This window comes from Globicephala melas, chromosome 8, assembly GCF_963455315.2.
Source record: "Globicephala melas chromosome 8, mGloMel1.2, whole genome shotgun sequence".
Taxonomy (NCBI): domain Eukaryota; kingdom Metazoa; phylum Chordata; class Mammalia; order Artiodactyla; family Delphinidae; genus Globicephala; species Globicephala melas.
Window position 1 is genome coordinate 16,081,968 of NC_083321.1, and position 27,225 is coordinate 16,109,192.

The 27,225-nt window shown below is 40.9% G+C and overlaps 1 protein-coding gene across 1 annotated transcript in view; it reads right to left on the bottom strand.

The window, feature by feature from the left end:
* Positions 1-14,180, bottom strand: part of HSD17B12 (hydroxysteroid 17-beta dehydrogenase 12) — a 166,712-nt gene extending 152,532 nt beyond the window's left edge. The window contains exon 1 of the mRNA XM_030864638.2: positions 13,873-14,180. Coding sequence (XP_030720498.1) covers positions 13,873-14,032 — 160 coding nt within the window. The 5' untranslated portion in view covers positions 14,033-14,180. The remainder of the gene's footprint in view (positions 1-13,872) is intronic.
* Between the last annotated feature and the right edge of the window lie 13,045 nt (positions 14,181-27,225).

Sequence of the window (27,225 nt, forward strand, 5' to 3'; positions counted from 1 at the left end):
GGAGTTCCAATCCCAGGGTCTCCTCCACTTCCTAGCCATGTGCCTTCAGACAAACTGCTTGATCTCTCTATTATCTTAGCTTTCTTTCAGTCAAATGGGGATAGAACCTATGGAGTGCATGAGGAGTAAATGAACTCACTGAGGCATTTAGAAGAGTATCTGGTAAATGGTAAGCTTTTTAACAAACATTTTGTCTTATTACTATTATTAACATCACCATCATCTTCCTACTACCTCTTTTCTTCCACACCTTGGATTAAATGTGACTTCTTCCAGAAACCTTTAAAACCCTGAAGAGGTGTTCCCATAGCTGGCTCCTGCTAAACTTTTCAGAGCCGCTTATGTAATGATCTGTGTCCTCTACTAGAACAAAGAAGGTAGCGACCAAAGCTTTCTTGCTCACCACTAACTTCCAGACCCAGTGCGGTACACCAAGCAGACTGCCTTAAAATCACCCTTATCAGGAGCTTCGGCAGGAAATTTGGCAGGAGCCCCGACTCAGAAAACCTAGATTCAATTTCTTGTGTCATTTACTAGCTGTGTAACCCCTATACCACTCCCTGCAGCTCCCTCTGGTCCTGGAATATTATGTGGAAGTAATAACTACAGGGTGGTTATGGCAATCATTTGAGAATACTTGCAAGAGCAATTTGTAAATTAAGATGTCATCATTACGGTAAAATTTCATTAATTCAGCCTCCTCTAATTCAGAATGTGTGAACATCATTGTCTAACCCCTGTTGTGTTTTTTTCACATTATCTATAAAGAGATCATCCCCTCCTTTCTCATGACAGGCAATGATAGGTATTGGAACACACAGATAAGCAGCTGCTCTCTGTTCCACAGCAATATTATGCCTGAATGTGCAAGATTAGGGGAGCTTGCTTACTTTATTAGGTCTGTTTATGTGACAAGATGGGAGTTTCAGCAATCATTAAAGCAAGCTTGGCAATATTTCTACTGGAAGTGAGCTTGGTGGTGAGCAGGTACTGCCGGCATTACAGTAAAACCAATTTGGAGAATGAGTTTTCTACATACGAGGAAAGTTAAGGGAACTCTAAAACTGGAATTTAAACTTCTAAAGGATACTGCACCCTTTGCTGGCCGAGAAGCAATCCTAAAAACTATACAGTATTTCCTTGGCAATTTAGTGTCATCAACTTCATCTGTAGTTAGGGCTATAGGCACAGCCAAGACTATAGATAAGAGATAACGGATCGACCCACTTGGCTTGTAGCACTATACACAGTGAAAAAGTCCCCCGGTCTTAACATCCATGTAGGAGCGCACCAAGAGTAGGAAATAATGGTACCCTCGGGGCTACAGAGACGTGTGTCATTTCTTCGAGAGTTCAGGCTCCTGTACAGAGAAGGCTTCTCGCCCCATACCAGCTGCGGAAATGTGATGAAGCTCAGTTCTGCCAGCACCCTAACTGTTATCACTCATCACCTCCGCCTGTCCTCCTCGCCAGTTTTCCTCTCTTAATTCATCCCTGACAAATCTCTTCTATTCTGCTGTCAGAGTCTGCTGCTCATCACTCCTACCACTGCTTTTAATCAACCGAGCACCGATGCAACCCCCATTTTCTGCTCTGTGCCACTGACCCTCTTGCCTAAACAATCTCTAACCGGATGAATGAACCTGAGCAAGTCATTACCTCTTCCAGCTTATTTCCCTAATAGTTCAACTGAAGAGGTCACCAACAGCCCTTCCAGTTTTGTTATTCTATCATTAGTCTCTTCTGCCTCCTAATGATTTTTTAATTTTCTCAAGTTTCTCACAAAATGGCTGACTCAGCTTTTGTAGATTATCAACCAACTGCACTATTCATTTCCTTCCATGAAGCAAACAACGCATATACTCAGTGCTCTGTGGTTAACCTTCTAGCAGTTATTAAGTATATACATTGACCATTCAATGCCTTTACTACCAGAGATTTTCCATGAAATTCAGTTCAATGTCCCCAAAAAGACTGAAGGCTCTAGAAAGCGTGGGTTCATTTTTTCGGGCCTTTAAAATAACAAAAGTACATTTTGGTCAACACATCCTAGAATTCAGTTTTTTCACTCATTCATCTCAGCCTTACCAATTAGCAAGGTTTTACTGAAACTTTCATTGGAAGAGTCTTTCTTACTAAAAGAAAGCCTACTTGTAACAATTTTACAAAGACTTGGGGAAGGATAATAAATATATTACAAAAAATCCATTAATATTGAAATGTTTATTAAATCTGGCAAAGTGGTTGATTTCCTACAGCAATTTCCTAACACATGTATGAAGGAAGATTAGCTTATTACCAATGCTACACAAGGACATCTCTGCTCTCACTGCATTTCACACTTTCAAAACTGTTATCCCAGCTCTGCTACAATAATTCCATAACCAGTCTTTGTCTAATCAGCCTGGGTTTAATTTTAATCTAGCTTTTTAGGTGTCACTTGAGATTTTAAAACAAAGAGGAAAAAAGGTGTACAAATTATTTTGTAAAACATAACCAAAAGAATACAAAAAGCAAAGCAAAACACCCCATCCCCATCAAAATATAATTCAAAGAAAATATATTCATTCACTACATATTATTTATTGTGCACTCTCGAGGGGCTTGTAGTTTAGAACAGTCATGCGTGCAAGCACAGACACACACACAAACAACCAAAAAGGTAAAGTGTGGAAAAGCCCACAAAAAAGCACAAAACAAGCACTATCAGAGTTCCAAAAGTACATGATGGCTTCCATGTGGGCAGCTGCACATAGACATTCAGAATCTGGACTCTGAAAAGCAGGTAGAATTTCATGAACAGGAGGAGTAAGGAAGAGTGAACAACAAGAAAGAGCACTCCAGGCAGAGAGAGATCAACATTCAACAACACTGAAACTACTGAATGTCTCTGCACAAGCAAAAGGACACAGAAGCAGAAAGAAGCGGTAAGTACAGGCACTTCTGGGACACAAAGACATTCAGGGCAGTCTAGTTCCAGGGTCTATACTATGATAACTTCTTCCTGAGGTTATAGTCTATATTTTGTTTTTAGACTAAATAATTTCATTTTTAGAGGTGGGGAGACCACTAATATTTCTTAGATTTACAACTAATAAGAGAATATAGAAAGAGAAGATAATTCCCCACAAAAAATACATTATCCCTCAAAAACACTGGAATACCTGAATATTTTCATTCATTCAACAACTATGTATTAGCACCTATTCTGTGCAGGCTCTGTCCTAGGCACTTGAGATACATAAGTGAACTAGAGAGACAGATCTTTGTCTTCATGGTGCTTCCATTCTAACAAAGGTAGACAAACAAGAAATGTCATAAATGAGCAAAGTATACAGTATGGGAGATGGTGACAAGTGCTATGACAAAGAGCACAAGTAGAGCAGGGGAACGGGGATCAGAAGGGTGGAAGAGATCAGTCTGTAAGTTTAAAGGTAGGAGGGAAGGTTTCAGTGAGAAGATGATATTTGAGCAAAGACTGGAAGGAAGGAAGAAGACTCAGCCACATGCATATCTGGGGAAGAGCATTCAGGAAGAGGGAATAACCAAAGGCCAAGGCAGCAATGCCAAGCATGTTCAAGGAAGAAGGGAATGTGGCTAGGAGGGAGGGCGAGACATGGGCAGAGAGGAGATCAGAGGTAAAAGAAGGCAGGATTCAGGTGGTCAAAAGCCTTGTCAACCATAGGAAGAATCTGGGGTTTTCATCTAAACAGGATGAGATGGGAGACTGGAATTGAGGTATATACACTATTGATACTATGTATAAAATAGACAACTAATGAAAACATACTATATAGCACAGGGAACTCTACTTAATGCACTATGGTGACCTAAATGGGAAGGAAATCCAAAACAGAGGGATATATGTATACGTATAGCTGATTCATTTTGCTGTACAGTAGAAACTTACACAACATTGTAAAGCAACCATACTCCAATAAAAATTAATTTAAAAAATAAATAAACAGGATGAGAAGACACTGGAGGGATCTGAGCAAAGGATCACATGATCTGACTAGAGCTTTTCAAGGATCACTGGCTGCTCTGTAAGAACTGATTATAGGGGAGCCAAGGTGGAATCAGAATGACAGGAGGCTGTTATAATAATCGAGGCAAGAGATTTGGGTGGCTTACACCAGAGTGGTAGAAGGAACTGGATACTGGATATTTTGAAGTTAAAGTCAGTAAGATTTCCTAATAGACTGTATGTGGGTGAGAGAAGAAGAGCTGAAAATGACCCAAGGTTTTTACAATGTAGTTGAAAAGTTGCACAGAACCAGATTTTTCTAAGTCCATCGTATCTCAGGTTCACTAATGGGGACCATATTTCAAGGAACCACTTAGTAAATCTTTTCACAAAGGAAGCAATTCTCCTGGAGTACTGTGAATCACCTCCTAATCAATCTATTCACAGCTTCAGATTTCCAATAGTTTATCTGCTGAGTGAACTACATTATTTCTTGGTTTCAACAATCCCTTTTCATCAAATAAGAGCAATGTATACAAATAAAGATGTCTTAAATATATGTTACTTGGCATCCATAAAAACACACAAGATGTTACATGAGAACCTCATTTACATCTCATTTCACTGTCATAATAACCCTGAAAAGTAACAGCCCTATTTACTAGATGAAGAACGTTATGCTCAGAGGTTAGCAATCTTTGTCCAAGGTCAAACTTCTTAGCAAGTAGCAAAGCTCAGACCTGCTGTACTGACCCTAAAGCCAATCTTCCCGTTAGCGCTACTGTTCCCCAATGTCATACTCCTGAGAAGCAGTAATTGTTCAAAATCTTTAGTTTTCTAGTCTTTCCTCCCTTCCCCCAATGACTAGATCATTTAAGTAGAAATAACTTCACTTAACAGTGGTAAGGATAACTTTTCAGAAACTGGATAGTCTCCCTGGAATTGCCAGTTAGAGACCAGGCAAACACGTTTTTTCACCAGACAAAATGAATAAGAAAACAAAGCATTCGGATGTGTGGCAGGCTCCTCAACAAACACGTTTTTTCACCAGACAAAATGAATAAGAAAACAAAGCATTCGGATGTGTGGCAGGCTCCTCAACTATCACACCACAGTTCTATGGAGTGACCTCGAGAAAGCAATAACCCAGTTTCAGGGTTCATTCAACGTTATCATCCAGTCCCTGGTCAAGAGTAGAACTTCCCATACCACAGTGATTAGATTTTCCCCCAGGGAGAAATAGTCTTTGAAAGATGATAACCAGAAAGTGCACAAAAATGGCCTCCCTTACTATAAAGTACGAATTTACATTTTTTAAAGGCAATTTTAACTGAGATTATCTGAATAACCTGCTCTTCTCTATCTCTGTGACAATGCAACAGCTTCAGAAAGATCATAGAAGCAAAAACTTCTGTTTAAAGTTGCAACTCAGGGCTTCCCTGGTGGTGCAGTGGTTAAGAATCCGCCTGCAGGTGACACAAGTTCGAGCCCTGGTCCAGGAAGATCCCACGTGACGCGGAGCAACTAAGCCTGTGCACCACAACTACTGAGCCTGTGCTCTAGAGCCCGCAAGCCACAGCTACTGAACCCGAGTGCCACAACTACTGAAGCCTGAGCACCCAGAGCCCGAGCTCCACCAGAGAAGCCACCAAAATGAGAAGCCCACACACCACAATGAAGAGTAGAACCCTCTCTCCACAACTAGAGAAAGCCCACTTGCAGCAACGAAAACCCAACGCAGCCAAAAATAAATAAATAAATTTACTTAAAAAAATAAAGTTGCAACTCAGCATTACCCTTCTGCTTAAAATCCCCACAGTTGTCTTCCATGTTCTTAAACAGCCCTGCTCACTGCCCCTGAGCCCCTCTCCACTCCCATCTTACATCATGCCTACCCTTCCTTGGCTCCAAGTGCTCAGGCCTTGTTTTAAGGAGACCCTGCTCTTTCCCACCTCAGGAGCCTAGCACCTGCTGGTCCCTCTGCTCTGTCTGCTACTCTTCACTTCCCTTCAGATCTCAGCTCAGTCATCACTCTGACCTTCTTTCACAAGCTCCCATAGAACCAAGTGTGTCTGCTTTCCACCACTTAACAGGGCAGTTTGTTTCTGATTCCTGTTTGCCGTCCCACTGGTCTGTTACAAGGTCCATGGCCAGCCTCAGGAGGATGTGGACGGTGGGAGGACAAATGAACAGTGTTGGATCACACTCTCCACCAAGATGGTGAAGCCTTCACCCTCCCTGCCTCCTAGCCTTAATCGTAATCTATCCCAGAAGGCAGAGATATAAATTGCTATATTTTAATATTTTTATGTTCAGGAAAGATGAGCAGGAGAGAAATGGAATAAAGGATCTGTGCTACAGACTGAATTCATATGCTAGAAACAAAAATGTATATGTTGAAATCCTAACCCCCTCAATATAATGATTTTGGGAGGTGATTGGGTCATGAGGGTGGAGCCCTAACAAATGGCATCAGTGCCCTTATAAGACACCCCAGAGAGCTCCCTGGCCCCTTGTCATGTGAAGACAGAACAAGAAGACAGCTATCTATAAACTAGGATGCAGTTCCTCATCGGAGACCGAATCTGCCAGCACCTTGATCTGACTTCCCAGCCTCCAGAACTGTGAGAAATGTTTGTTGTTTAAGCCACCTAGCCTATAGTATTTTTGTTATAGCAGCCCAAACGAACTACGACACACTATTAAATTTCTTTTAACTTATCCTTATCTACAAATGGCTTTAAAGGCAATGGAATTGATCTATTCAAATCCACTTACCAATGTATTCTCACTAACCAAATCTTTCAATAATTTTTTTCTGAAACTGAAAGAAATCATCCTCAACCAACAAAAACAAACAGAAAATTAGTTTTGAAGCTCAATACTCTCACTTGAGTGAGAGTAGCAAAGGTAATCTCAGTTTGCTGAAGATGCAGCCAGCCAGCTATTAACCTTTTCTTACTAAGCCTTATCTTGTCAATTAGCTCAAGTAATTAGTATATAATGCTACAAAGGCTAATAATATTACTAATAAGTTATTAAGCATTTATGTACTAGGCACTGCACCACCTGTTTTACACAGAATAAGTATTCTCATTTACCCTTCACAACAATCCTATGAAAACAGGTGCCAGTATTATCCCCATTCTGTAGATGAGGAAAGTGAGGCTCACAGATGTCTACTACCTTACTCAATGTTACACTCTAGTTTAAAGTAGAGGAGCTAGAATCCAAGTCTAGATTTGAGTCTCCGAGTCTCAGGTTTGATCCTTAAATAGGAAAATTATTATTGCACAGAAAGGAAGACGAAGAACAGAAAAAAAAAAAAGGAAGCAGGAGACAATGGAGGCTGGTGTGAGGTTGGAGGAAACAGCTCAGAGTACAGAGGCTGAATTACTAATTCCAGGAAACGATCCTCTTTGGTTTTTCCTCCAAATAAGACCAGGGCATGCTTTTAGGGCCGATCCTCCAGTTGCATCTGTTTCCTCTTACACAGCTCTAGCCCTAGTGCTTTAAGGTTGCCGCTGCTAACTCCAATCTGGAGACTGTTCCATTTAGGCCTATGGACTCCCTTTTCAGAGATGAAGTGAAGAATTAATAAATATCTTCAAGAACTTTTATGACTAAGTTCATCTGTTTCTCTGCCCTCCACCACCTGGCTGCTTTAAAAAAACAGAACAACCAAACAAAAAAAACAACTTTTTAAAAAAACACTGCGATCAACATCAAAAACAAACTCACCAGCAAGAACAGGTCTACCAGAATGTCAACAAGGAGCATATTACACTAACCAAGCTGGACCTCCGGAGATTCACTAAATCCATTTGAGAACGCCAGACTGATAAACAGAAAACAGCATTCAAGGTCCGGTCCAGCCATATTGATGACAGTCAAACCCTTCGCTTTGTTAAGCACCTTGAGCGCCTTTCCAATGTGTTCCCATGCAACAAGATTCATGGTTACAAAAAAAAAAAAAGATTCATGGTTACAAATCTGAAGAAAATCCCAAGCTACTTGATTCCAAAATGTGCTACTTATCCTGCAATGGTTCCAGAATTACCAAGCATGTCCAGATTTGAAAGTGTGCCTTAAATCAAAAAGCAGTAAAGTTCCTAAGGTATAAAGGAATCCACCCCAAGTATCCATGTAGTCTGTAAGCCAATCCCCACCACACACAGCATGTAGATGTTGCATAAAGGACAACTTGGCTTTGCATCCTGATCCTGTAACTCACCAGCTATGAAACCACAGACGAAGTCATTTACCTAAGCCCCTGTTTCCTTCTCTGTACACTGGGGATTTTGGAGCACAACTCAAAGAGAAATTAATGATAATCTATATGAAGTGCCTAGAACACTTCAAGCATTCAATAAGTGATAGTAATATTTCTTCTGGACTTGCCAAGTTAAATAACATTTCATACATACATATGTACATACATAATCATGTGGTACCTCAAAACTTAGTTAAAGAAAGGGACCCACTGTCAGTGGGCCCTGGTCACTCAAGTAGCCTTCAACAGTTTGAGGTAACTAGACCAATCCTGCATAGCTGTCCAATGTAAAAACAGAAATTACACACCACACCTGATTTTGAGAATCTGATTCTTGGAGCTTGGCTAAGCAGAGCCAGCTTTGATGAATGGCTTTTCCACGGAAGAACCCCACCACCCCATACCCCTTTTTTTTTTGCAGTACACGGGCCTCTCACTGTTGTGGCCTCTCCCGTGCGGAGCACAGGCTCCGGATGCGCAGGCTCAGCAGCCATGGCTCACGGGCCTAGCCGCTCCGCGGCATGTGGGATCTTCCCAGACCGGGGCACGAACCCATGTCCCCTGCATCGGCAGGTGGACTCTCAACCACTGCGCCACCAGGGAAGCCCTCCCATACCCTTTTTAAGTCCTCATTGTCTACTGAATTAGGAAAACCTTGCAATACTACAGAGCCAAATGAGTTCCATCGCTTTGGAAAATCTCAGGGATCTGACAGTGCAGATGTGCAGAGGGCAAAATGCAGAGAAGAAGACCCTTTGCAAAATCTAACTCACTCCACAGAATGGACTATTTTTTGTTGTTGTTGTTAAACTTCATAGTTTATTTGGATTTCTTTAGTTTTCCTTTTTTTTAAATTAATTTTTATTGGAGTATAGTTTGCTTTATAATGTGTTACTTTCTGTTGTATAGAAAAGTGAATCCGCTATACATATACATATATTCCCTCCTTTTTGGATTTCCTTCCCCGCAGAATGGAATATTAATCAGCAATTTAAAAAAAAAAAAAGGGCTTCCCTGGTGGCGCAGTGGTTGAGAGTCCACCTGCCGATGCAGGGGACACGGGTTCGTGCCCCGGTCCAGGAAGATCCCACATGCCGCAGAGCGGCTGGACCCGTGAGCCATGGCCATTGGGCCTGTGCATCCGGAGCCTGTGCTCCGCAACGGGAGAGGCCACAACAGTGAGAGGCCTGCGTACCCAAAAAAAAAAATGAAGCCACTGAAACATGCCACAACATGAAGGAACCTTGAAAACACTGTGCTAAATCAAAGAAGCCAGCCATCAAAAACTTCACATTATCTCATTCCATTTACATGAAATATCCAGAATAGGGAAATGTATATTGACAGAAAGAGGGGGTGGGAATGAGGGAGTGACAGCTAATAGGTACAGGGTTTCTTTTAGGAAGATGAAAATGTTCTAAAATTAGGTTATAATGATGGTTGCGCAACCCTATGAATATAATAAAAACCTTGACTTGTACACTTTAAAATGGGTAAACTGTATGGTCTATGAGTTATATCTCAATAAAGCTATTTTAAAAATCTAACTCATTAACTGATTAGTGGATCCTTCATTCTTTGCTGCCTGGAGCTATATCCTCTCCTTTAGAAACTAAGAGCTCAGAGTTGCACCTATCACCTCCACTTTATTTTTTATTTTTTTATTTTTTTTGAAGATTATTTATTTATCTGGCTGTGTTGGGTCTTTGTTGCTGTGCACGGGCTTTCTCTAGTTGCAGCGAGCGGGGGCTACTCTTCGTTGTGGTGCATGGGCTTCTCATTGCGGTGGCTTCTCTTTGTTGCAGAGCAGGGGCTCTAAGCGTGCCGGCTTCAGTAGTTGCAGCACGTGGGCTCAGTAGTTGTGGCTCACGGGCTCTAGAGCACAGGCTCAGCAGTTGTGGCGTACGGGCTTAGTTGTTCTGTGGCATGTGGGATCTTCCCGGACCAGGGCTTGAACCCGTGTCCCCTGCATTGGCAGGCGGATTCTTAACCACTACGCCACCAAGGAAGTCCCCACTTTATTTCTATATCAATCATTTCAGATAAACTCCAATGATGGAAACTTGCTCAAATAAATGCAAAATGTGTCTACGCTCAAACCAAATTCTACAGATTACATTCTCTGTTGCTCCACAGCAAGGACTATTCACTTCTTAGCACAAACTGACCACTTCCGTTAGCAATCTTCTTTTCATTACTTGCTACAGTGACCTTCAAACAACTTGAAGCTCCACTTTCACAGGATCTCTTTGTTCTTGGAAAAGATACAGAAAGTATCACATGACAATGGCAGGCAAGAGAGCCTCACCTCCTAAACTGGCTAAACCCACCTGCTAGGGACCTAGTGAAATCACCGTAATTCACTTGAGTGGGACTGTTACTGGAGAGAACTAGGGAAGGAATGACCCAGCTCTTGATTAGAAGATGAAGGAGATAAATTAGAGGATGGGCCGTGTAATGGATGGTCTTAAAAACCTACTAGACTAAGAAATCTGTGGTATGGAATATTTTTACAGATTGCAAAGCACAACTGTATTTCGGGGATTTTCCAAGGTTTTTTTTTTTTTTTTTTAAACGTCTAGAAGAGCTTATATCTGATCAATATGCCAGTTACTGTGGGAAAAGACAAAAATGAGGACCCACAGTCCCTGCCTCTCAGATTCTAAAATCTGAGGGGGAGAAATTAAACATACTCACATACAGAGACTTAAGAATGACAAGTATAAAAATATACTACCAACTCAACACATATTGTTATGTAATACTTAAAATAATTGGTTATGGAAAGGAAGATGTTAAATAAACATCAGTATTAAAAACTTAGGCAATGCCTCCCTAATGACACCAAGGTGCCCTAAAACCAAGTTCCCTTATTGAGTTTATGATTAATCTCTTTACCCAAAACTTTATTCCTTCTCTGGTCCCCTCTGACCTCAATCCTGTGCTAACTGAACACTAATCAACCAGAGTCAGATGACTGAAACTGCCACTGTCCATATAACATCATTAATGTACTAAAACTGCTGTTGTCAATGACATCATTAACGTATAAACTCAGGTTGTTTCTCCACTACAAGATGAGCTCACAGGCCCCTGAGCCACGGACCACCTGGCCTGGGAATCATAAACCAGAGACACCCTCACTCCCAAAACTATGATTAGGAAATGTCACAGAAATGTCCCTATGATGATTAACCCCAGCCTCTCTGTTCTTTCCCGTGGGGAAAAAAAAAAGAAAAAGAAAAAGAAAAAACAGAACCTTAAACTCAAAGACCAAGTTGAAGTGGATCTGAGGCTTGTCTCCCACTCCCCTGCTTGGTGTCCTGCAAATAAACCCTTACTTTGTTGCAAACACTTACTGTCAGAGTTTGGCTTTCAGCACCACAGGCACAAGAGCCCTTGCCTGATTACATTAATAATTGGTTGAACAAATTACCTATTTTTAATCACAATTTAACCCTAATTATTCAAGTGTCATCTCTGCTGGTTTGTTTTTCAAATTATTTCAGTTTTTCTTTGTTTTTCAAAGATTCCCTGAATTTGGAGAGAAAAAGGAAGACGTATTTTCTTTTAAGATCCAGGCCCCCACATGTAAGTAATGTTAAAAATAACAACTTCATTATTTCTTCTACTTAAATACTTAAAAAAGACAGTTTTCCCAACAAGTGAACTGGACAACATTTCACTTTATGATACTATGATCCTCTCTGTTATATCCCAGTGTTCTAGTTCAAATTTCATTTCCAAATCTTTTAAACATTGCCCTTAATTTATCAAACATCCTTCCTCTGGGGCCAAATCTTTTCAATATAAATAATACTTATGAAATGACAATGTCATATCACTTGGCTTTTTACTATGGATTCATATACAGATGACTTGGTCCCTTCGAGTTATTAGCCACTATGGTCAATTTTAGATGGTTAAAAAAAAAGTTATTACCATAAGTCTTTGCTTACAAATTACAAAACTTATTCATCTTGATATATGATTTCCTAAAGCACTAGTCTTGTTCAAAAGTCAACAAGCGGACTTCCCTGGTGGCGCAGTGGCTAAGAATCCGCCTGCCAATGCAGAGGACATGGGTTCAAGCCCTGGTCCAGGAAGATCCCACATGCGTCGGAGCAGCTAAGCCCACGTGCCACAACTACTGAAGCCCGCACACCTGGAGCCCGTGCCCCGCAACAAGAGAAGCCCCAGCAATGAGAAGACTGCGCACCGCAACGAAGAGTAGCCCCGCTCACCACAACCAGAGAAAGCCCACGCAAAGCAACGAAGACCCAACACAGCCTAAATAAATAAAGCCTTCATTTAAGAAAAAACAAAGTCAAAAAGCAAGTTTTCCAAACCTGACAACCAAGAATTTGGGCTTATCAACCGTAAAATTACAATCTTGATTATAATCAAGCTGAGCACTTCACTTGCTTTTTCAACGATCAAAAGACAATTAAGTGACTTTTTAAAATATGTATTATGTTAATAGCTGCTTCACATATTCATTCCTACTTGAGATGTTTTCTCCTTTTGTTGCTGTCCCAAAATGTTAATTTATTATGTTTTTCCTACTAAGTTGTTGAAATGTTTTTGAGTGAATAAAGTTCAGAACATGGAGTGACATTATTTGTGTACCTTATTTGAGCCTAGTCTGAAAGCAACCCCTAACCACTCCAAAATTCAATAAAATGCTTTGTGAAGTGTACATTCAATTATAAAACAGCAGAATGAATAATCACATCGGAGAACGGCATATCACTCGGTTTAAAAAAAAAGCTAAAAGAAACAAAAAATAAGGAAAGAAAATCAACAAAAAAGGCAGAAAAAGAAAAACAATAAGCGCAAAACTTTCCTCAGATGTTTCCCAACTTCTCCAATCCGACCTTTCTCCTCCATCCTCAAAATCCCCCGACTAGATGGAACAAGACCTGTTTGTTTAGCTCACTCTTTCTGGGAATACTTTTTCCTGCAAATGTCCTTCTGCCGAAAGTATTTCCGATTTCTACATGAAGAGTACCGTTTTGCAGAAGCAATAATTCTTGCTACTCATTAGGACTCCAGAACAGTTTACCAATTTTTTTTGTAAATTACCTGAACTAGGCCGAATCCAAGGTTCCAAAGAGCAGAAAGTCTTCTGAAATTCTATGTCCTCTTCCTCCACCCTCGCCTCCCAAAAGGCAACAGAATACTTTTCATCCTAAGCACAGGGCCAGTATTCAAGCCAAAGACTTTGTTTTAAAAACACTCATAAGGGGCGACCCAAGGTGCGTAGAGTGCGACTAAGGAAGCAAGCAGCAAGGCGACTAACTCCGTGAACCCGGAACGGCTTAAAGGACACAAGCCCCAGGGAGTTCAGGCCAGATTTCTCCCGCGCCCACCAACTGGCCCTTTAGATTCGCTGACTTAAGCCAGCAATGTATTTAGTATTTAAAAACTCTAGAAGTCTAAGCAAGCCAGAAAATGGCTTAGGGGACAGGCGGGTATGCGGGACGCAGGAATCTCAGAATGGAGGAGAGGGGAGCTGGGGACGGGAAGGCCAAGCGCTGGGCCCAGAAGTGGTCAGCGCGTACCAGGCCCGGCCGGGAGCCGCGCGAGCCGCAGCAGGAGCGAGGGGGCCGGCGGCCCTCGATTCGACTCACCTGCCCATTCACCGAGCCCCGGTCCGACCCCCGGCTCGTGACCCAAACCCCAGACCCGAAGGGCCGTGAAGAGCGAGCACGAGATGCGCAGAGCCAGGTAGGCCACGGTGCCCGCGCCCACCCAGTATAGGAAGCCGGCGGCAGGCAGAGCGCTCTCCATGGCTTTCAACCAGGCCTCACTACCTTCGTGAATGGAAAAAACAAACGAATGAATGCAGGAAGAGGCGCCGGCCGTGAAGATGAGGACTACCGTAATAGGCGCTGCTCCTACACAGCTTTGGGCCTAAACCCCGCCCATGGCACCACATCCGTGCCGCCATTGGTGATCTATCTTTCTCTCTGCCTGTAGTGCGTCGGTCATTGGCTGACCCTAGTTTCACTGCCCCGCCCACGACCCCTCCTTGCTCTCACCGAGCAGCGTTTCCGTTCTAAGGAGGCGGATCGCTCAGCTGCCAATCAAACTTCAGTCCCGCCCAACGTGTCCCCACGCCCCCAGGATTCAGCCAGAGGGTTGCAAGTCTCACCGCCGCCAAATCGCTCAGGTCTCTCATTGGCTGGAGAAGGCCTCGCGATTACCGAAGGTTGTGCTCCGATTGGCCAATCAGACCCAGTCTGGTTTGAGCTTGGGTTTGAGGAGGGAATGGGGTCAGAGACACCGGTAGTGAATGAGAAGATTGTAGAAAGAAGTGGAGCCATGGTTTTATTTTCACATCTTTGTTAAATGTGCTGTCGTTGTTCCCGTAAGCTTTTCCGAATATAGGTTTGCATCTCCTGTTTCTGTGCCGTCCCCACGACACACCTTCGCTCCGGTTACACAGTCTTACGGAGGGCCTTCTAAATGCCAGGCGTCCCTCCCGCGCGGAGCATTAAATAACATAGTTCCCAATGTCTTGGAGTTCAAGGCAAATAACTTCATGGCGTCAAATGACTATAATACGCAATGGCATAAGAGCTATAAAATGAATGAAAGATGCATTATGGGAATACAGCTTGATGAACAGTTAGATGGGGGAAGGGCTCCATGTTTTAACTGGACTTAAAGGACTATAGAGATTTTTCTTTTACTTTCCTTTTGTATTTCTTTTTTTTTTTGGTGGGGGGGCGCGGGGGAGTGGTGAGACGGTACAAAAGTGCACAGTCCAAGTACAGATATGAAAACCACCTCAGCAAAGTTCCAGAGAAGTAGGACCACAAGGTAAATTTAAGAAATTGTGTAATGCCATATAGTGCTTCACACGTATTCCCTCATCCTCCCATCAAGAGTTTTTCTTTCTTTTTCTGGCAGGGATTTGGGAATCATATAAGATACCTAATATTTTTTCTTAGCCAGTAGGGGCTGCTGATTCAAGACTTGAGAGTTTCTTAAAAGGCAGAGACTTAAGGGTAATAATTCTAAGGGTCAACATTTCAACACATCGTGAAGCTAAAGTCATAATTTTATAATATTTACTTTAAGAGCCTTATCTCTCCCTGCCCAACCCCCTCTCTCCTCCTCTTATAGGATTAATTAGATATAACCTCTTACAGGATTATATATTATTTCTCCACTCCCTCTTATAGGATTAATTAATGTTCTTCATAAACTGTCAGTTGTCCAGCAGAATTCAGCCATGTGAGTTGAGCTGGCACCATATTTTGTTTTAATTGAATTTGATATCTTTGGCTGGGGCTGCCTGTCCAATTCAACTGAAGTCTCACCACTCCTCTCCCTCTCCTTCATCCTCTCTCTCTTGTCAAAACCTTTGCCTACAGTACAGCCCCAAATTTATATATCCCAATTCATCATTGCTCACCAAAAAAGGTCCCTCCAGATATTCAATCCCATTCTTCTTAGAATAGGGTGGAAGGAGGGGAAAAGAGTTACATAAACTAAAAATACATATTTTGTTGCATTTGTATGTATGTACTGTATGCATATATAGCTCACACTACAATTTATGATTATTGGGAACACTATGCTGTGAATCCATAGGACCTAGAATAGTACCTGGAACTTGGAGACACTCAAATATCCAACAGATAAGTAGAAGTAAAGATTCATTCATTCAACAAACACTATTCTGGGAATTCCCTGGCGGTCCAGTGGTTAGGACTCTGCGCTTTCACTGCCGAGGGCCCGGGTTCAATCCCTGGTCAGGGAACTAAGATCCTGCAAGCCTCCCAGCACAGCCAAAAATATATATATTATTCTGCTCTAATTATGTACCAGTAACTGAACTCAGTACTAGGTATACAATAGTGAAAAAATGGTCAATTCTTAATCCTCATCCTATTTTATCATTCAGCAGTGGGTGGCCACTGTTTTCCTCACCAGCTGCTCCTTCCCAGAGTCCTTTGCTGGTCCTTGCTCTTGATGACCCCTAAATCTTGCAACGCCCTTGGGCTCAGACCCCAGCTCTCTTCACTTCTCTACATTTTATCTAGTCCCTTGCTTTTTTGCTTGTTTGTTTGTTTTTGTTTGTTTGATCTTGGCCACACCACGCAGCTTGCAGGATCTCAGTTCCATGACCAAGGATTGAACCTGGGCCGTGGCAGTGAAAGCACCGAATCCTAACCACTATACCACCAGGGAACTACCATAGTCCCTTGTTTTTAAATATCAACTGTAAGCGGATAATTTCCAAATGTCTCTAGCCAGACCAGAGTGTGTATACACACACACACACACACACACACACACACACACACACACACACACACACACACATCTCCACCTGCCTACCCAACATCTCCACTCAGATGTACAATAAAAATAAACACCTCAAATTTAACATTCAAAGCAGAACTCTACTCCAACCATACACACACCCCTCCCTTCCCCTGTTAAAGGCACCACTATATACCCACTTCTGAAAGCCCAAAATCTAGGGGTCAACCTTGATTTGATTTTTTGCCTTTCCATTGCATTCCGGTATCCAATTCTTAAGCAAGTCTTTTTCATTCTACCTCCAAAATATACCTTGACAGGCCACTTCCCCCACTTCTGCTCCTACCAACCTAATCCAAATGACAAGTATTCCTTACCTGGAATATGGCAATAGCCTCCTAACTCGTCCCCCGAAGCCTGTGTTGGCGTTTGTTCTCCATGAAGCAACTAGAATTTTTTTTAAGAAAATTCGATATTTCTTTCGCTCAAATCCCTTCACAGACTTCACATCACGTTAACAAAATCCTCCAACACCAGCTTAACCACCCTGACCTTTCCAGCAGTATCAACCACCCTCTCCTATGTTCACTTGATTCCAGCCACACTTTTTGCAGTTTCTCAGATAAGTCAAGTCCATTTCAATCTCAAAGTAGTTTCACTTCTTGTTCCCTCTCCCTGGAACCTCTTACCTTCTATTTCCCAAGACTCAGTCCTTTACATCATTTAGACTTTTGCTCACCACTTGTGATTTTCACTGACTGACCTACATAAATAGACCAAATAGCCTGTCTCCTTTGCCCTGTCACTACTTATCCTTTTACCCTAATTTGTTTTCCTTATAACACTTAATGTTTTCAAATTCTTTGATTAATTTTTGTTCATCTTCCCAATAGCATGTTAAGTTCATGAGGACAGTGATCTTTTCTTGTCCATCCCTGTTCTCTTCACCTCAGATGTGCACCTAAGAGTGCTTGACACTTAGTAGGTATTCAATAAATTCCCATTGAATGGATGAATGATGAATGAAGGAGAACAGTTTAGCAGGAGAGACAGACATTAAGCAAATATCCAACTAATTATATGGTAAAAATTGTAATAAGTACAAAGAAGAAAAGAACAGGGCTTAAGGAAAGAGGATAGGTGGGGAGAGGAGACTGCCCTGAAAGGCCTTTCTAAGGAAGTAGCATTTAAACTGGATCTAAGGATAAGCAGAAATTAATTTGGCAAAGAGTGGAGTGGAGGAGAGGAGAGGAAAGAGCAACAATACCTGTTAATGGTTTTGAAGAATACACATATGTGTCTCTAGCACCTACCATAGCATCTGACATAAAATTAAACAGGCATTAAAAAATAATTGTTGATTTTGGATTTTTCTTAATAAATAAAGACAGGTACCATAGAAATATACTTTCCATTTCTGTTAGAGTTCATATTAAGTATGTTATTTTAACTCAAGGAATATTGAAGATGGAAACCACCTCATTTTGATATCTGTTCTTTTTCTATAAAATCTGCGCACTACCCATGCAATTAACAGGAATAATTTTTATTAAAAATGTACACATTTATTCTGATCACCTCAACTTCCTTTTAGGAATATTAATTATTCTATTGATTAAAAGTTAAAAAAAAGAGGCTTCACAGAGTGAAGTGGTACATGACAGAGTTAAGCCCTTTCTGGTTCAGACAATTACACACTTTTGGAAATGAACAACAATCCTTTGCCCCTGGATAAAATTTATGAACCACTAAAAACACTAATACATACAGGAACCTATGGTGGTCTACTCCTATTCAGCAGTATTCTGTGCTAAAATTTAATATAGACCACGGTTCCCAGAGATTGGTAGAAACATATGAAACCATTAAAAACTCTCCGAAGAGGGAGCAAAACTATAAAACTTTGGGCTTGGTGTCAGGGAAATCTGGTACAAGATCCTACTTCTACCTCTTATTAGCTGTATGATCTTGGGTGGATTTAGCTACTAAGCATTCAAATTCTACGTCTGTAAAATGCGGCAATACTACTTAAGCAGTGATTGGCACAGAGATATTGTGTTCAGAGAGGCTGGTACTACTTTTATCCCCATTTTACAGATGAAGAAAGTGAGGCTTAAAACATTTACATAATTTTCCTATAGACACAGAGAAACTAAGTAGTAGAATTGGGATCTCAATTTAAAAGCTGTGGTTGAGAAAACCATAATCTGAAAGGATATACACACCCCAATGTTCATTGTAGCACTATTTACAATAGCGAAGACATGGAAGCAACCTAAATGTCCATCATCAGAGGAATGGGTAAAAAAGATGTGGTACATATATACAATGGAATACTACTCAGCCATAAAAAAGAATGAAATAATGTTATCTGCAGCAACATGGATGGATCTAGAGGTTATCATACTAAGTGAAGTAAGTCAGAGAAAGACAAATATATGATATCACTCATGTGTGGAATCTAATTTAAAAAATGAAGATACAAATGAACTTATTTACAGAACAGAAACGGACTTATAGATATCGAGAACAAACTTATGGTTACCAAAGGGGAAACATGGCGGGGGAATAAATCAGGGGCTTGGGTTGAACACACACACTACTATGTATAAGACAGATAACCAATAAGGACCTACTGTATAGCACCGGGAACTCTACTCAATATTCTGTGATAACCTATATGAGAAAAGAATCTATAAAAAGAATGAATATATGTATATATATAACTGAATCACTTTGCTGGACACCTGAAACGAACACAACATTGTAAATCAACTATACTCCAATAAAATTAAAATAAAAAAAGAAATGCATGGAAAAAACTGTGATTATTAAATAATTTCTCAATAACTAGATCAGAGAAGGCAACATTTAAAAAAATGCTTAAGGGAGAATAGAACAGTCTCTAGAAATATTTGGTTGTTACACAGATAACATACTCAGACGTAACCACATTGGATTTCAGTCTCATTTATTTAAAAGATTTAGAGTTCAGAATAATCTTTAATATGGAAAAAATGGGAATCAACCAAATTGTATCATATTAATATACCAATATTCCCATTTAATTGTAAATTCATTTGCAGTATTTCTGTAAATTGAGTTCCAGGTCAGATTTTCATGGTGAAATCAGGAGTAGTTCAATATAATGAAACAAAATTCCATAATTAGAGAATTACATAGAAGCTAGGAATTTTTAAGAATACATTACAACAGGGCTTCCCTGGTGGCGCAGTGGTTGAGAGTCCACCTGCCGATGCAGGGGACACGGGTTCGTGCCCCGGTCCGGGAGGATCCCACATGCCGCAGAGCGGCTGGGCCCGTGAGCCATGGCCGCTGAGCCTGCGTGTCCGGAGCCTGTGCTCCGTAACGGGAGAGGCCACAACAGTGAGAGGCCCGCGTACCGCAAAAAAAAAAAAAAGAATACAGTACAACAGAGCTGAATCCTTCATTTGTCCGTATAATAAAACTTACATATTTATAACAGTTCTGTCTTCTATCTCATCTTCGTTTAAATGCAGTTCAAAATATTGCACTTAATTTCTCCTTTAAGTTCAGTTGAGGTGTTCAGTTCTAGGTTAAAAAGAAATAGTGCCATGACAAACAAACCTCTGACATTAGAAATTGGGAGGTTTCCAAAAAGTAAAAATTTAATTTCTTTAACAAACAGTATTACCATGACATGAGCATTAACGTTTATATGCTTCAATATTGCATTAACGTTTTCAAAGTGACTTCACATACATTATCCATTCAAACATCATGTTAGCACTCTTATTTTTTCAACAAGGAAGCAAACTCTTTGAGATGAACTTCTTGCCTAAGAACCACTCTGGTGCAGTAGGCCTGTTTCTAGAACCAGGTTGTCTGCACTAAAAATCCAGTGCTCTCTTCTACTCTATCACCTACTTTATAAGAGAACTTAATGCTCACATTTCATGCAACCTTCTGTAAACATATAAAACTAAACCAATCCTTTTGAAACAAATGATTGAAAAAATACAGTTTTAGTATTTTATTTTTTTAGCTTCAAAAGCTCACAGAAGTATATAAAAACCATCCCACCTCATTTCCTATTCCCACTAATGCAGCTGCAATTTGGAGTGCATTCTTCCATTTCTTTTTCTGTGTAATAAAGCTATATGATGTATACAACACACATACTTTTTTTTTTAGTAAAAAAACTGTGAAGAGGTAGCCAAGATGGTGGCGTAGGAAGACCCTGTACACACCTCTTAGCAAGGACACACCAAAATTACAACTACTTACAGAGCAACTATCTATTTGAATGGCCTGAATATTAGCAGAAAAGATTTTTCACAACTGAAGATATCAAGAAGGAACCGCAATGAGACAGGTAGGAAGAATGGAGATGCAGTATAGTCAGGACCCACACACCTGGGTGGGCAACCCACAAATGGCAAAAATATCACAATCATTGAGGTCCTCTCCGTGAAGCAGGGGGCCCAAGCACCACACTGGGCTCCCCAGCCCGAAGGTCGTGCACCTCCTGCACCAGGAAAATGAGCCTCCAGAACATCTGGCTTTGAAAACCAGCAGGGCTTATGTTTGGGAGAGCCAGGGAGCTGTAGGAAACACAAGACTCTGCTCTTAAAGAGTGTGCACAAAATCTCACATGCCCCAAGTCCCAGCACAGAATCAGTAGTTTGAAAAGAGCCTGGGTCAGACCCACTGGCTCATCTTGGAGAGTCTCCAGGAGAGGAAAGAGGCAACTGGAACTCCCCCCTGGAAAAAGAGACATTGGTGGCAGCCATTTTGGGGAGCTCATTCGTCCCTAATAACACTGCTGCTGGCAAGTGTCCTTTTGTCACCCTCCATCTAGTCTATTAGCACCAGGCACCTGCCCCCACACTTCAGCAGCAGAAGTGGCCCCAATAACCCCTGACCATGCAGACAGCCTCAAGGGAAGACTACCCCATGCTCCAGCAAGCCCACAGCCACTGCTGGAGGCATTGCCTTGCAGTCAGTCAGGATAGGGGCCAGCCTCACCTACCAAGAGCCCGCAGTAGTCAAGCCCACCACAACAGAAGGGTGTACACATAGGGGGCACCCCTAGAGCATATCGTTCTGATGACCAGAGAGGAGCACACTGCTGAGCCCCATAGAGCAATATGCAAAAGAATCAAACTGGACTACTTTCCCACACCATATAAACTCAGAATGGATTAAAGACTTAAATGTAAGTCCTGAAAGTGAGAAAGGAGGGAAGGGGGCAGAGCACAACCATTAGCTGTTGAGGATACAACAGAAACTGGTTAAAACCTATTAGGCCTAAGATGGTGGAAGATTCAACTTCCGGTAGACTTTGAGCCTCATTATACACTCACTGTAACACATGAGCATGCTAAATGACACACCCACAGGTGCCATGACAGTCCCGAGGTTGACCATAAAAGGCCAAAGAGTAGGCAATGTCCCAATTCCCGGAAATCCCCCCTCCCCCAAAATAGTTGGAATAATCCTCCCACTTGTTAGTCTATGAAAGTACCCAGTCCATAAAAACTAACCATTCCATATTTCGGCACACTGTCACCTTCTGAGAAGGACCACATTCTGCCTATGGAATGTGTATCTCTCTAAATAAACTTGCTTTCACTTTACTGTGGCCAACTCTTGAAATCTTTTCTGCGTGAAGCCAAGGACCCTCACTTGGCGGCCCATCCCAGGAACTCGCCCAAGACCCAGGACATGACCATCCTCTTGTGCCCCATTTTCTTGTAACAAAACCATAAAACTTCTGGAAGAAAATATAGGCAGTATGGTCTTTCTCATTGGTCTTAGAAATTTTTTTTGGATATGTCACCTCAGGCAAGGGAAACCAAAGCAAAAATAAACAAATGGGACTACATCAAACTAAAATGCTTTCCCACAGCAAAGGAAATTATCAAAAACAAAAAGGCTGCCTAATGAATGGGAGAAGATATTTGCAAACAATATGTCCAATAAGGGGTTAATATCCAAAATATATAAAGAATTCATACAACTCAATATCAAAAAAACAAACAACCTGTTTAAAAAATGGGCAGAGGACCTAACTAGACATTTTTCCAAAGTAGACATACAGACAGCCAACAGGCACACGGAAAGATGTTCAATATCACTTATCATCAGGGAAAGGCATGCAAATCAAAACCACAATGAGCTATCACCTCACACCTGTCAGAATGGCTATTGGCAAAAAGACAAGAAATAACAAGTGCTGGTGAGAATGGGGAGAAAAGGGAACCCTCATGCACTGTTGGTGAGATTATAAATTGGTGCAGCCAGTATGGGAAAGAGTATGAAGGTGCCCCAAAAAATTAAAAATATAATTACCAATTACCATATGATCCAGCAATTCCACTCCTGGGTATTTAGCTAAAGAAGATGGAAACATTAATTCAAAAAGATACATGCACACGAACGTTCACTGCAGCATTATTTGCAATAGCCAAGATATGGAAGCTAAGTGTCCATCAATAGATGAGTAGATAAAAAGATGTAAGATATATACATATATATATATATCAACATAGATACATAGATATATATATGGAATATTACTGATCCATGAAAAATAATGAAATCTTGCCACTTGCGACAACATGAGTGAATCTATAGAGTATTATGCTAAGTGAAATAAGTCAGACAGAGAAAAACAAATATGTATGATATCACTTAACTGTGGAATGTAAGAAACAAAGCAAATAAAACAAAATGAAAACAAGACTCATAGATACAGAGAACAAATGGGTGTTTGCCAGAGGAGAGGGTGGTGGAGTGGGTGAAATAGGTGAAGTGGGTTAACAGGTACAAATCTCCAGTTATAAAATGAATAAGCCACAGGTATATAATACACAACATAAGGAATATGGCCAATAATATTGTAATAACTTTGTGTGGGGACAGATGGTTACTAGACTTATTGGGGTGATAATTTCATAATGTATGCAATTGGCAAATCACTATGCAGTACACCTAAAACTAGCATAATTTTGTATGTCAACAATAAATATTTTGTATATTTCAATTAAAAAAAGAAGAGAAAAAGTACAAACTGTGATCATACAAACATAAGCCAACCACTTTCTTTCTCTACTCAATATACCTTTAAAAAGACATAGTGGGGCTTCTCTGGTGGCGCAGTGGTTGAGAATCCGCCTTGCAATGCAGGGGACATGGGTTCGAACCCTGGTCTGGGAAGATCCCACATGCCGCGGAGCAACTAAGCCTGTAGGCCACAACTACTGAGCCTGCGAGCCACAACTACTGAGCTCGTATGCCACAACTACTGAAGCCCGCGTACCGCAGCAAGAGAAGCCACCTCAATGAGAAGCCCGCGTATCTCAACGGAGACCCAGTGCAGCCAAAATTAAATAAAATTAAAAAAAAAAAAAAAGACATAGTGAATTTCAGGTGAAGTTTTTCTTCACCTAAATGCTTCCTTTAGCAGTGGACTCAGGATTTGCTATCTTTACTCATTTTTTTTTCTAAAATTTCTGGCTACCTTAATTTCTATGACTTTCACCTGGTTCTTTTCTTTCTTCCCTTTATTATATTTGTAAATATATTTGCTATATACAAAAGATTATCTGAAATACATGAGTTAGTTATAAATCAAAATATAATTTAAAAAAAACCCTAAACTCACCATCCAATTCAAGAACCAAAGACTCAAGAAGCTACCCTATCCTACACTTCAGAGGTAAGCACATTCCTAAATGTTGTGTGTCATTCTGCTGTTTTTACATATAAATGTTTTTAAAATACATATACATATAAATACTTTATCACAAATTTATATGAAATAATATATTGTTTAGTTTTGCTTATTTTTGAGATCTATTACAAACCATATTGTAGGGACTTCCCTGGTGGTCCAGTGGTTAATACTCCATGCTCCCAATGCAGGGGGCCAGGGTTTGGTCCCTGGTCAGGGAACTAGATCTCGCATGCCGCAACTAAAAAGATCTGGTGTGCTGCAACTAAGACCCAGGCAGCCAAATAAATAAATAAAACAAAACAAAAACCATAGTATAAATGGATGCTGGGGGATGCAACCCAGACACCCACAGCAGGATCAAGACATCCATTTGAGGAGAGTGCTAATTGTTGAGAGCTCACAGCTGTGTCCCTCTATGGGCATTATCCTTGGCCAAAGGGAGCTGCTTTGTCCCTCCTGTGGACAGCCTGCTTCCAGTGCCTGGTTAATGCAGGAGTACAAAAGCCTGGCCCACTTATCTCAATTACAGACATCTCTGAAGGGCCAACCTAGCTTCACCCCTAGCTCCCTGTAGAATTGGCTGAGGCCTCTATTACTGCCGCATTGAATCTCAGCTTCTCCCTCAGCTTGATCCTGCTTCCCTCATTCTCTTACTGATGTTGTTCCCCAGAGTACTCCATAAATAAGTGCCCTGAAAGCAAATCTCAGTCTTAGAGTCTATTTCCTGGGAAACCTGACTGTTGTAGGTTGAACTATGTTCCCACAAAAGATATGTTGAAGTTCCTGGCATTCCATAAGTAATGGTCCCTATGGTCATCTATGAATGTGACCTTCTTTGCAAGTAAGGTATTTACAGATGTAATCAAATTAAGATGAGGTCATACAGGATTAGAGTGGGCCTTACATCCGGTGACTGTCCTTATAAAGAGTAAGAGATTTGAAACACACAGAAGGACAGAAGAAAGAAGGCCATGTGAGGGAGAGAATATAGTAATGCAGCTACAAGACAAAGAATGCTAAGGATTGTTGACAACCCCCAAACGCTAGGAAGAAGGCTCTTCGCTAGAGCCTTCAGAGTGAGCATGGCCCTGCCAATACCTTGATTTAGGACTTTTAGCCTCCAGAACTGTGAAAAAACAAATTTCCATTCTCTAAATCTACCCAGCTTTTGTCAATTTGTTACAGCAGCCCAAGGAAACTCATACATAGACTTAAGACCTACATTTGTGTAGTCTTCTGGGACTTGCTTTTTTTACTGGACATCATGTTTCTAAGAATTATTCATGTTGTTTACTGTAGCTGTAGCTCTCCATTTTTTCCCCTCAATATCAATGGCAATGTCTCATCAGAGACATAGTAATAATACATATGTGAAAAACTTGATTCTTTCTACAATGATTATTCCTCTGTTTGAGGGTGTAGTCTTAGTGTTTGTTCCTTTATTTCACATTTTTTGAGAAAAATTCTATATAGATTTTAAAATTCATTACATGTCTATCTTTGTACATATATGTATGTGTTAGGCAGAATAATGACGCCCCCCCAAAGATTCACATCCTAAACACTGGAACCTGTGAATATTATATGACAACATATTATGATGATACAATTAAGTTAAGGGTTTTCAGATGAGGGGATTATTCACATGAGCCTAATATAATCACCCGGGCTCTTAACATTAGAGAATCTTTCCCAGCTTTGGTCAGAAAGGGAGATGTGACTATGGACGAATGGTCAGAGAGATGCAATGATGCTGGCTTTGAAGATGTAGGAAGGGGTCCACGAGCCAAAGAATGTGGGCAGCCTCTAGAAGCTGAAAAAGGCAAGGAAAAAAACTCTTCCCTAGAACCTCCAAAACGAAAATTTTGATTTTAGTCCAGTAAGTCCCATGTTGTAATTCTAACCTATAGAACTGTCAGATAATAAGTGTGTGTTGCTTAAAGCCACCAATCTGTAGTAATTTGTAATATCAACAGTAGAAAACTAATGCTGTGTGTGTGTGTGTGTGTGTGTGTGTGCCCTAAAGAAGCATACCTGGTTCGGGCCCCTGCCCTCCTATCTTGTTCACTACACGTAAGCGATAAGGTCCTTCTCTACAGTCCTCAAAAGCACAAAGATCCATACTGCACCAACCGTACTTTAAGCACCATAAAGTTCTCTTTGTCTTATTCACTAGTATAGCCCTGGTAAACATATAATAGGCTCTCAATAAGTATCCATTAAATGATCGAATGGATTCTTATTGTAGAAGGAAAAGTGTAAAAGTTAGTGGCAGGGAGCAATAATTTCCAGCTGAAAAGTAAAATCAGTCACAATTTTTAAACTATATAGCTCATCTGTTGGTTCTACTTTTCTTAAGTTATAACTCACCGATTTTTCCTTCATAAAACCAAGAATTGGAAAGAAGCTATGCTTTATTAACTCACCTAGCCCAAATCAGTTTGTTTACTATCTGCAGGGGGGAAAGCAAGCTGTTAAAAATAGTACACAATTAGTTGGTTACTATTTGTCCTGCTTTTGGGGCTCACCTGGTAAGTCTACCAACTTCATTGTCACGTCTTACTCAAGAGTGATTTGATCTTAGGAATACCACCTCCTGTTACTCAGTTTACAGGGGATGTTGAAAAGTCAAAATGCTGGGTATCTCTCTGTGAAATAGATATTGTTAGTGAACTATGTTCACATTATCTATGTAGGGGACCTAAACATATTTTCCTATCTCTAGCTCCCTTCTATTTTTCTTCATTTTGCAATAAGAGAATTTTAATAAGCCTCCTCAAAATCTTCTAAACAAGATGGGGAATGGAGAAATAAATAGCTGCCCCTCCCCCCTTTCCTAGCACCCAGGTATGGAGGGAACTGAGGGAAGAGCATGCCTAAAGGGTATAAGGCTGAAGAGTTCAGGGAGGAAGAGAATAGCATGACTGGAGCGCAAGGAAAAGGGCAGGAAAGGGAATGACAGGGCTGGGCTTATGTCTGCTCT